The 12,548-nt window shown below is 37.9% G+C and overlaps 1 protein-coding gene across 1 annotated transcript in view; it reads right to left on the bottom strand.

Annotated features, from left to right (window-relative positions):
- The window catches only part of LOC117231528, a 129,656-nt gene that overhangs the window by 115,042 nt on the left and 2,066 nt on the right, over window positions 1-12,548 (bottom strand). Inside the window, exons 2-3 of the mRNA XM_033490055.1 lie at window positions 12,247-12,359; window positions 11,506-11,563 (exon numbers count right to left, since the gene is read on the bottom strand). Of these exons, the coding sequence (XP_033345946.1) occupies window positions 11,506-11,563; window positions 12,247-12,359 (171 nt within the window). The remainder of the gene's footprint in view (window positions 1-11,505; window positions 11,564-12,246; window positions 12,360-12,548) is intronic.

Raw genomic sequence — 12,548 nt, 5'->3', positions numbered from 1 at the left:
TATTAGCATTGTAGATATTGCAGCTGTTGATATTAATACTTTGTGTCTGTAATATCTAGAATATTAATGTTTCAAATATATAGATAAATATTGGTCTTGTAGATATTGTAGATATTGGTACTTTACAGCTATTAATATTTTAGGTATTGTAGCTGTAATATTAATACTTTGTATCTGTAATATCTAGAATGTTAATGTTTCAAGTGAATAGATAAATATTAATATTTTAGATGCTATGGATATTAGCATTTTAGATACCATAGGTATTAGTAATTTTAGTAGTTAGGTCCTTCGCTAATTTGAGGTATAGAAAAATTTTAGATGGAAAAGGCTAGTAGTTGGCGAGAAAGCGGATTAAAAGTAAACGTTGATTTCTTCGCCGATTCTATGGAAATGTAATTACAGGGCGATTCGAAAATCCAAGGAAAGGAAATATGAAGCAAAAATGATGGAAAGAGTTCGTTAATTTTGTGTTCCTTACATATAAATTGTAACGGATCATCTGGCAATTCTGTAATTCTACTAGAGAAGAATTCAAGCTACAGAAATTCGAAACGATCGATAAACGAAGGAATTCGTTACTTTTGTACCCTTCGTCGATAATAAAATGCGATAATGAAGAATTTTACATTTTTCTCCTACAATCCTCGTATTCTATCAAATACAAAATATTCGTATCATATACATCCTGCGGCTTCGAATCGGGCATAAATACACAGAAATCCGCGATCTAAAGAAAAGCCATGGTACGCCCCATTAATATCGCAACGATATCGATATCGTAACATTATGTGAGAAAATAACTAACGCGTAATGTGGGTGTCACGCGAATGCTTACGAGATTGTCATGCAATGAGTGATTTGTGGTATTTGATTGTAAACGCTATACACACACACACATATACCACGACTATGGGATCGCGTATACAGTTAGAAAACTGGTTTTCGCCTAACCGTGCGTCAAGCACGGTATATGAATCGACCATAATCGAAGCCTTGCCATTCTCGTGTACCGTACAGCATCTGCTGCATTCACGCGAGATACGCGCGTGTGTCAGCATCGTGACGACCCTCGGACTTCTGCTTACGTGGCTCGATGTCTTGAGCAATAGATTTTACGAAAGTCTCTCTAAGCCACGCGAATTTTATACACTTTGCCTTGGGAGTCGCAACGAATTGAAATATACTAAACCGTAATTCGCAAATTTACTTAATTTCTGCAAAGTATCGTATGGTTACCCGAGTCGTTCGTATCTTTCCAGTCCGTGAAATCGATATTATTTTAGCCATTCTGAGAAACTTGATGGATCGTAGTAAACGACAGTGATTAGCATGACAATCTACGCGACAAAGAAAAATATCTACTACGACCTTTTATTCTTAGGATAAGGAAAGACGCAAGCGTTTGAGAATGTTGAAGCTCGACGTTCACCGAAACTCGAAAGGCCTTGCAATTTCCAATGTAACTTTAGCCCAATATTTTTGCGAGACAAATATATTTTAATTTCGTGGATGCCTTTTAAGAACGCGTTAATAATACTTGCGTCATTTTAGAAAGTATAAGTAAGTGAGATATAGAAGCTTCGATAGATGCAGACTACTGCCATTGACTGCGTGTATTTTTCAATTGGTTCCAAATTCAACCATTACGATCATAGCAGTCGGTGTCTGGTTAGAAAGTCGATGAAATTTTGGAACGTTTTACGTAACGTGTACAACAGATGAATAATTGACTGTTTAAATACTGCGATGATCTTTGGCTTTGGTATACTTTCAATAAATATCCTCCAACTACTATTACAATTTCTGTCAAATTTAACCATTATAATCATGGCAATCTTGTCTCATTGCAACGCCAAAATTCCCAAATGTTTTGTATACCGCGTACGATATATACACACGATACACAATTCATTTTAATGCATCAATAGATTCTAATACATTTTGTGTAATACATAGAATATATCCATGATCAGATGGGTATTCAATTTTATCATTATAATCACGTCGATCCCATCTCGTTAGAACGCCAATGCAACCTCAAAATGTTTTGTAGAGCTTGTATAATAAATGAATAATTGATCGTTCAGATATTACGATGATCTCTGGCAACAATATACTTCCAATAAATTCTTTTGCAACTTCTATATGCATTTTTGAATCGGTTTCAAAGTTTGCCATTACCATCGCCCCAGTACCATCCCGTTACAAAACCAATACAATTTCAAAATGTTTTACATAACCTGTACAATAGACGAATAATTGATCGTTCAGATATTACGATGTTCTCTGTCAACAATATACTTCCAATAAATTCTTTTGCTACTTCTATATGCATTTTCGAATCGGTTTCAAAGTTTGCCATTACCATCACACCAGTCTCATCTCGTTACAACGCCAATATGTTGAAAATGACAACGCGAGTTCTCGCTCGCCATCTATATGCTGACGGCTAGTTACAAAAGGGAGTAACTAGAAGATATTACTAGACACGGTCGATAGACCAGATCGATAGTTTAAGGCTTCCTTTTCGTTCGTTCGTTCGTGTCCCTTCTAAGCGTGTGCCATAGAGGTCTTTCGGCTCCGAGAAGCGTGGTGTTTATCATCCGAATAATAAAGTAATAACTAACACGATCCTACCTCTAAATATAGATATAACAACACAATACAATTTCAAAATGTTTTATATAACCCGTACAATAGACGAATAATTGATCGTTCAGATATTACGATGATCTCTGACAAGAATATATTTCCAATAAATTCTTTTGCAACTGTCATATGCATTTTCGAATCGGTTTCAAAGTTTGTCATTACATTCACGCCATTATACTATCTCGTTACAACGCCAATGCAACTTCAAAATGTTTTGTATAGAACGTATACTAAATGAATAATTGGCCGTCCAAATATTGCGATGATCTCTGACAAGAGTATGCTTCCAATAAATTCTTTTGCAACATGTATATGCATTTTCAAGTCAGTTTCAAATTTTACCGTTACAACCATAGCCAGCCCTATCTCGTTAAAATGTTTTATATAACGTGTACAATACATGCACGAAAGTATTCTATAGTAAATGTTTGGAATACTTTGGCGAGCTACTGTATACTCGGAAAAATACAAAAATCTCGCGCAAATATCCCCGGTTTGCTTCTCTCGAATGCCTCTGACCTACCCCCAAGCAAACGGGCTAAAAATAGGGCATTAACTATAGGCGGATTTTGCTAAGAGAAAAGAATTCCCTAGGAACGCGTTTCACTAGAAATTGCCCGTTTGAAATATAGAACGGTACGCGGTTTTATTAAGCAGAACGCTTACTAGTCCGCGCGGAACGTGCGGCTCGGTCTTTCACGCGGTTACGTGAAATTCCTGGAATCGTTCCGTTTCCTCCGCTGCAGTGTGGAACGCGACGTTCCTCTTCCTCACGGCGTGAAAGTAAATTCGATTAACGGCGGCCACTTTCCACTCTGTTACGGGGCCAAATTCGATTCACACCGCTATAAGATCGAACCATTAGCACCGGAAAGCGCGTAGCCTAAATTGCACCGCGCTAATATGTACGGAGCACTTAGGAGAACGGCCGTAATTCACCGGAGAACCTCGTACAACATCGACTCGACCTTCGACCCTGTTAGCTATCTTGTCGCGCGAAGTTCGTAAATCTTTCGGCCGCTAGAAACTTTCCAAGTTTTTACTATGACTTCAATTAATGCTATGACGATCGATGAGACGATATTGGCGTCATGGGAATGTTAATTATCGTACTAACGCGTAATATAGGTACGTGATTTATCTATTTATACGTTAATTATTTATTACCTAATATAATACTCTAATTATTTATTACCTTTAGCTCTCCGCTTTCCAGGTATACGAAGTTATTGAACTTTGCAAATACAGCAGAATTCGGTAATGCGTAACGTGAAAATCGAGTACGTTGCAGTAATTAATCGGTCAATCGGTAAAGTATTCTTTTTTTTTTTTTTTTTATTTCTTAAACTTTCTCAACGCCCGAGCTTCTTTTACAATAGTCAAATAATAATATTTTCTCTGCATTTAAAAGGGCATTTGCAATAAAATAAAAGGAGAATATAAATTGAATATATATGTCTCAAACTATAACTCTAACACGTGTATAATCTTAATTTATACATTCTTAACATTTATATAATTAAGCATCCACAGTGTGTAGTTCTACGCTTGTGTTTTCTAGTCTTTCTTCAGTCACAAACCCCTTTCGCGATAGCCAAAATATCTGCCACCCTATATAGAAGGACATCTCTAATGAAGCAAAGAAGAGTGATCGATATATACATATTTCAAAATATATGCTAACTTAATATTTATATAGTCAGCGCTAAAAACTTTCCAGAAGAAACTTCGCGGTTCGCAGATTCAGCCAGAACGCACATTAAAAGAGGAAATTTTGTAGCGTAAACGTGAAATCGGAAGAATCGACCGACGGCATGCACGAGCGTACGTCCGGCGTTAAAAGAAGAAATGCCATCTTTAACCGCGTCCCATAAGCCGGCGAAAGAAAGCTGCGGTGCCTAGTTTTCTAAAAATACTGGGGAAAATTCGTATCACTTACGGGGATGACCTGATAATCAAACGAGCTAGGCCGATGCGCACGACAGGCATAAATATTTTCCGCCGATCTATTTTTTTCTCTCTTACCCTTCTCCGTCACGGCCGTACGTAACACACCTACACATGCGTGTATCGCACATGTACAGCCCCGTTCATAAGTATTAGACAACTTGTGGAAAGTGTTTGATACGATTGAAAATGATTGATACAGTTTCACATCTAACACGAAGAAGCGAAGCGTTTCATGTTGCTGAAACTTCAGACCAGAATCTATTATTCTTGCTACAATTATTTCAAACTGTTTCACAGTTAGAACCGAATCTGATCTAGTACCGAAAAAGTGAACTGCAACGTTCACGAAACTTTGGAGAGAAACGCGCTATAATCATTGTTATTTGAAACCGTATCGGATTACAATCGAACCTGATCTTCTACGCAAAACTGAACCGGGATGTTTACAAAACTTGCCACCGAAACGTATTAGCGCTATAGTTCTTTGAAACTGTTTCGGGTTAGACCTAACCTAGTCTGCACCGAAAGAATGTGAATTGGAATACGTTCACAAAACTTTCGACCAAAACCTGCTGTTATTGAACCATTTATGATTATATCTGAACCCGATCCGCCCCTGAACTGATGAACTGGAACGTTCGCGAAACGCCGGAACAAAGTCGGTAGTATCAAAAACACGATCGAAACCAAAAGAACAACGAATATGTCAGCCGATAACCATCGTGAACATTTAAAATCTAAACTCGCCACATTTCATATGAAACGAGGAGGTGTCGTAACGGTTATGAGCGCCAGTGTATACACAACACAGCTGTATTCCTCCACCGGTACTATCGGCTCTTTTTCTACTTCCTCTCTGCCGACCGTTCGCAACGCTATGCAGTAATTGTCCCGTGCTCGCGATGCGTGCAACTCTTCCCTGTTTTCTACGCAACTACTCGCTCCAGGCCAAACACACTACCAACGAATGACGTACCCTCGAATTCGCCATACCCTCTCTTACCTACGCTATATTAATCGTTTCTCAATGATTTCCTACTGCCACGTATGCCCTGCTTCCGTCGTATCGATCACACGCTGGCAAAAAAGAGGAAGAAACTCGGGGAAAGTCGACGCGTACCGGACGCGCATTCCCATTGACAATCGTCAATTCTCGAGTGTGGGGGCTTTAAAGCGGAAGAAGACTGCGGTTGCACGGAAATTTGATTTCAAGTTACGACCGAACGTAACGTGACTATTACGAACAAGTACTGGCGTTTATATGACGACGATACTCTGTTGTTTAGCGGTATTATTCGCAGTACCGTGTCTTTTTAGCGCGCGTGTTAATCGTACAAACTGAAAATCGCCGGGATAATTGCACGGAAATTTTATTTCCATTTACAGCCGCTCTAAATGAGTTACGAACTCGTACTTACGGGCCAAATTGTAACGATAAGTATTCTTTTACCGTGCGTCACGTTGAATATGCATTAGCTATACCTGCGACAGGTCGAAATCGCTAACTCTGTTCCGAGTTGTTCTAATATTTTTATATTTACAGAAATGTAAAGCACGAGAAACATCCCACTGTGCATATATGCATGGACGTACTTATACGTAAGTACCGAAGGGATGGGACACTTTTTATCTCACTATGCCCCGAGGATGGCACGATCTTTCGCTAGAACGCCGCTTCTTACGTTGAGTCTCTCTCTCTCTCTCTCTTTCTCTTTCTCTATCTATCTATCTATCTATCTATCTATCTATCTATCTATCTATCTATCTATCTATCTATCTATCTATTTTTCTATCTATCTGTCTATATATATATATATATATATATATATATATATATATATATATATATATATATATATATACACAACAAGAAAGTGTATATATATATACTTTCCTGTCATGGAATTTCGCAACATTTCACTCGGGAATTACATGGAAAAGTGGGTCATAATTTATGTTCTATTAAATGTACATCGTTTCAGCGAAACTACAATGTATTAAGATGGATCCGTATTGCAATCGGCGACCAAACCAGTAAACCGGTTTAGCCGCTCGTGATTTACGCCGTCTGTCAGGAGTATAGAAATTAATTCGGTGCTTTCTTCCTAGATAAGTTTGTCATTTATCCGCTAACTTTAAGTAAATAAATCGTAAAGTTATCCGAGACGCTGAGTATTGCGCTATCTTCTGCATCACGCGTAAAAAGCCACTGAAATGGGCATCGTGTCGCGTCGTTCGAATAATATTACGAGAAAACTTTTTGTTTCCTAGCCCTTCGAACGTTCAGTTTGTACGTGACACGGACAACACGCCAAGTACAGAAAAAATGCACTTTTAGTTTGTTGCATTCTACTTTTAACGGAAAGACATTGAAATTTTACGTTAATTTCCAGACTATCAACATCATCGTCGATATTTAACATTCTCGGCATTACAATGTACGTAAGCGATCGATATACAGGGTGTGCAAAGAATCGGGCAAAAGCTTTACGAACATGCAGTACTCGTCAAACATAGGCAAACAAAGTCTCTAATAAACACGAGTTGAAATGCCACTGTAGTGGTACCCGAGTTACGAGATATTTTTGTCAATAAGACATTAGCTTTCCAGCGTATGTATATTGCCGACCAAATGTTGAGACACTAAATATTGACCGTAATATCGATCGCCCGAACGCCGTACAAAATTGTTTAAATGCACAGAAACCAAACTACAGAAGAAACAAGATATTATGCAGATCGTGATGTAGACTCGAGTATTCTTCCTTTTCAGCCTTTTCAAAGGAGGCTGATAAATTTCTAAAAGTGTAAAAGAAGAGGAAACTTAAGATACGCGTAAAACAGGCATATTTAAGGTCGCAGATAACAAAAAAGTTAAACATCTCTTCTTCCCATCAAGTTTCTACCGTTTGCGTGTTACATTCGATTGCACGTTACACGCAATTAGCGCCAAGCTTAGCAGACCTGGTCAAACGAGCGGTTTCAAAATTTCTGCAAATTTTTAACTTTATGCAAATTCTTATATCAGGAGAAGTCGAGAAACCGATTAATCGGATAACGTAAGAACTTACATGAAGTTGGACGAACAGAAGAAGTAACGATAAATATACAATTTTAAATGAAATTTTAACACCGAACGTTTGACCGGACCCGGTAAGATTAGCAGGTAACGCTGAAACGAGTTTGAAAATTGGAATTTTCCCAGTCAAATGATTTGACGAACGTAAGAAATGGAAGAAGCAAGAGAAACGGGAAAGCCGCTCGCGTGAAAGTCTCGTGGAAAAAATAAAGAAGGAGGAAACGTCGGAGGAATTCGCGGAAACGCTGGAACAAAGTAGCCGAGGTAGCCGTTCAGCAAAAGAGAAAAAAAGGTTGAAACGCACGGCAATGCTGACACGCGTGCTGCACCCTGACCGATTGTTGCTTCTCGTCGGCAAAACATTCGCGTTATTCGCGATAGGCAAATACGAGGAAGCGCGGGAGCGCGTGCGCGCGCACTTTTATCGGGCTGGCAACGAGCGCGCGTTACCGCTACGGCAGCGCTTAGCGATTTTTCCTGTGAAAACGCGCGTTAACATCGGCGACACGGATCGCTTGTCCGTTTATGTTATCGATTTCCAGCCTGGAGAAATTCAGGCCCGACGATTAAAAGCTTCATCGAAATCCACTCTCCGGTGCCATCCGCGCTTGCTAATGGACGCACTTTTCGATCCTTTGCGAAACTCGCTCCACCATTAAATATTATTCGCTTTAAAGATACTCGGTTTAATTATCGTGTCAAAGGAAATACCGCCTCTCCATTTGACGATTGTAAATTTGTCGATGCAACCGAACTTCGTATATATGTGTATGTGTGTGGGTAAAAAGTTTCTCTATAAAGAAAAAAAAAAATAACAAATATATTTGGACAATGCGTTATAATGAGATTTTTTTAGAATGAAATATTTAATAAATTTAACATCATTTATACTCTCTTCTGGCAAACGCAATACTCGTGTAGATTGATGGATAAATTTAATCCAATTTGAGGTATCTCTCCTTGCGCCACATTGGTATATACGTTTGTATACATAGATCTAATAGATAAATTTAAAGCTTTCTTTCTGCAACTACAATTACGTACATAAGTAGTATATTCATAAGAGTAGTTGTCGAATGCATAGGTAGAGTTTTAGGTTTTAGATTGGTTCGGGATTTGACCGATATAATCGTGACAGTCGTGTCCGATCACAGATAATGAAATTCCAAAATGTTTTGTATACTGCGTACAATGTATACATGATAGGCAATTCATTTTAATACGTCGACATGTGATACGTTCTATGTACTACATACAACGTAACCATTCACGTACGTATGCACGAGACGAGTTAAAAATCGTAGCATTGCGATCATGACAGTCGTGTCTCGTGGCAACTAAAACGGCAAACTTCAAAATGTATCAACCGATATTCAGTAAGGTAAGCGATCGAATGGTTTAGCGAGCCGCTGTAAGTTAGCTGTCTAACCCAGAAACTGCAACCGCGACGGATTCTTAGTCTCGGTTTTCGCGACAGAAAACGGTATTAGCGTGTCACGTAACTGATGACACATAACTCGTGCGAACGAATCGAAACGAGCAATCAAATGAAAACTCATTTCTGCTCGGGTCCGGGAGATAGAGCCCATATAACGGCCGAAGAATAAAAGCGTGATTGCGCAACAATCGAACGGAGAGGACGAGCGAAAGATGGCTTTAAAAAGCAACGTCACCGTGGTTCGAGGAAGAAAAAAAGGATGGTTAAGAAAAAAAGAAAAGAAAAGAGTATAAGAGAGGAGCAATCACCTTCCGTATCGACAGATCCAGCGACGAGCGATCGACGATTAACGGTAACCAGCTTACTGCGATTTCGGGACTCGATAATCGAATATCCTCGAGATTCTGGACGATTCGAGGACAAACCCAGCTGCCATCTGGCTCCTCTTTGTCTCGATTTCCCTCCACCGGTAAGAGAACCGGGAACGAGAATCACAACAGGCACATACACAAAAACAGAGAGGGAGAACACGAGTGCACAGAGACACCAATGATAATCATCGAACGAATAAACACAAAGTCGAACGTATTCGCGCGAAGATGAGGTAAAAGTAGATAGATAGTAGGTGTTCGGGACAAGCCACGACGTCTAAGCACGCAAACGTGAGAAATTAAACGAAATCACGGGACGAAGTGTACGCGAAACTAGAAATGAAAGGTTAGGAGGACGATAAGAGCGCGCGGAATACCGCGGAACCGCTGGCACGTATGTACGGTTCCGTACTAGCGAGGACCTGAACGTGACAGCGGATACATTCGAAGGTTAGATTCCCTCCGTTCGTGTGCACTGTTTGTGCCTCTCGCCGAGTTCTCCTCGCTGTCTCTCTTCTCCCCTCTATTCGTCTCCGTTGCACGCTGGCGACGACCTGAACATTTACCTGGCGAACGCCGGAATCGCACGAGGGAACACGAAATCGGCCGACGATTTTACGTAAGGCCCGAGGTTTGAATCTTTCATATTCACGGGAGGTTAGGCTTGGAAAATTGTTTCTGGCAAACGATTTGAAGGGATTGAAGGGAGGAGATGATAACGCGAAGAAACTTGTCGAAGTTGTCGATAACGTTACCGATATCTATCGTATGAGATTTTCTATTAGTATCCACTTTCTCGTAATTAAAGAACTTATCTAAAAAATTAAGATTCTTGCTACTTTTTGTCTATTCTTCATATTGTTATCTTGTTGAAAAACGAAAACTTCGTAACTAGTGCTTTGTTTGATTATACTTTTCCCATATCCATTAAATATAAGATATAATAGTTGCATCGACTACCAAACATGCTACAAACTTCTTTAATTATCTGATGTTTGCATAAAAATGTTGGAGTATTCAACGATATTAATAAAATAAATAGACAAAATGTTCCTTACCGAGGACGAACGTTCTGAAGAAATATATCTTTCCAAGAAGGAACGGAATTCACTTCGACGAGAAGACACAATTCGTCTTTCAGAGACGCGAAAAGACTAACGAATTTTTGAAACAATTCCGATAATCGCAATATGTATCGAAAATCGATATGATGCGTTAAACAATCGATTGACACTCTACGTCATAGATTCTACGATATCGTACTGGCCAAATTCAGTCTCGATATTTCACAATAAAATCATTTAATCTCCTTATTTTTTATCTATAAATTCTTTTATTCGTTAATCCATTTATTAAAATGTATAATAAGTAATTTTTCTGTCAAACGATTTGCGAGGAGGGGATTACATCTTTCGTTAATAATGATGGATATTTCTACTTTATAAAAGTACTGAAGTTTACGTTGATCTAATACAGCAGTAAAATAAACAGATAAAATAATCCTTACCGTAGATAAATGTTCACAAGATATATATTTTTCCAAAAAGAACAGAACTCACTTTGATGCGAACCATTTCATCTTTCAGACACGAGAAGACTAACGAACTTTTGAAACAATTGCGATAATCGCAATATTGAAATACGACATGATGTACTAAATAGTCGATCGATAATCTGCGACATTTACCCCATAGATTCTATGGTACCGCACTGTTCAAAATATTCAAATTCAAATATTTTTCTGAACATGGCTAGATAAATCAAATAAAAACAGATATTTGTTTTACTAAATACCGTAATAAGTAATTTACTTTGGATATTTTATGTATCTTTACATATTATACGGGTTCCGTATATTTTTACATCTTTAACCTATAAATGTATGAAAATCTGTCATCCAATCATTACACGATAAAATCATTTAACCTCCTCATATTTTATTTATAAATTTTGTTACCTATTAAAATCCCCACAAATTAAAATTACAATAAATATTCTTAAAACGTACTCACCCTTGTCCTTTCCTCTTTTCTTCCGCACTCGCAGACATATCGTTCGTGAGCTGACGCACTAGGGAAATAAATAGATCGATTAATCGATAAGCAAATTGATACTTACTTTACGTATCCTTAACTATTGAAACATACTTGAAAAATTATAAAACTTATGATACGTACGTAATTTTTAATATTTGTAGTAAAAGGTATTAGGCATAATTTACATATAGTGTATAATAAGGCAAATAGTAAACAGTATAGATATTAATACATAAGATATAGTATTCATAGGGATATTCGAAAAATTTCTAGAAAACTTTTTCTTTTTACTTTTGCAAAGTACTGCTTGACAAGTACTACTTCCAATGAAACGTCGAATCGATCTAATGCCTCGATTAAAGAGAAAAATCTAGATCCGATTAATAGAAAGAACGTTGTTTCCCAGTAAGAAACAGAGATTATACATATTTCGATAAGAAAATAGGTTATAAATCTTCAAGATTCATGTATCAATAATTTATTTCATTGCACTTATATTCTGATTTTACAGAATATTATTTTCTCATAATAGGAAATTAAGTACTCTCCAGAAGCTTAAAAAATTAACTCAGAAAATGGAAGGAAGGTACGAAAAGTAACAGTGAATGTGTATATTGTTTAATGATACGCTAACTCTGGAGAGATACAGTATTCTCGAGTATTTCCTACATTTTACTACAAATTATCCGAACAATCTTATAAACGAACGTTAAATACCTGACATATGTATTGAATGATTTCCGATTGACTGGAATTTTCCAGCCTGCTACCGTTAACTTCTAAAATTTCGTCGACCGCTTCCAACGTGTCCCTGTTGTTGGCCGGAGAACCTGCAATACATTTGGAACAATTCCCATTATTAAAAAAATATAAGTAAGTACTCGAAGAAATAAGAATCAGAATAATCTAATCATCAAACATTTACGAATTGGATACGTGTATGATGTGTTACAGTGCATATGTGTATACTACAACTATAATGTATTAGAATTTGAATCCGAGTAGAGAGAGAGAGGGAG

Source organism: Bombus vosnesenskii, unplaced genomic scaffold (assembly GCF_011952255.1).
Source record: "Bombus vosnesenskii isolate JDL3184/JDL3185 unplaced genomic scaffold, Bvos_JDL3184-5_v1.1 scf7180000013272, whole genome shotgun sequence".
NCBI lineage: Eukaryota > Metazoa > Arthropoda > Insecta > Hymenoptera > Apidae > Bombus > Bombus vosnesenskii.
The sequence above is the reverse complement of the archived record's forward strand: the minus strand, read 5'-3'. Positions and strand labels throughout refer to the sequence as shown.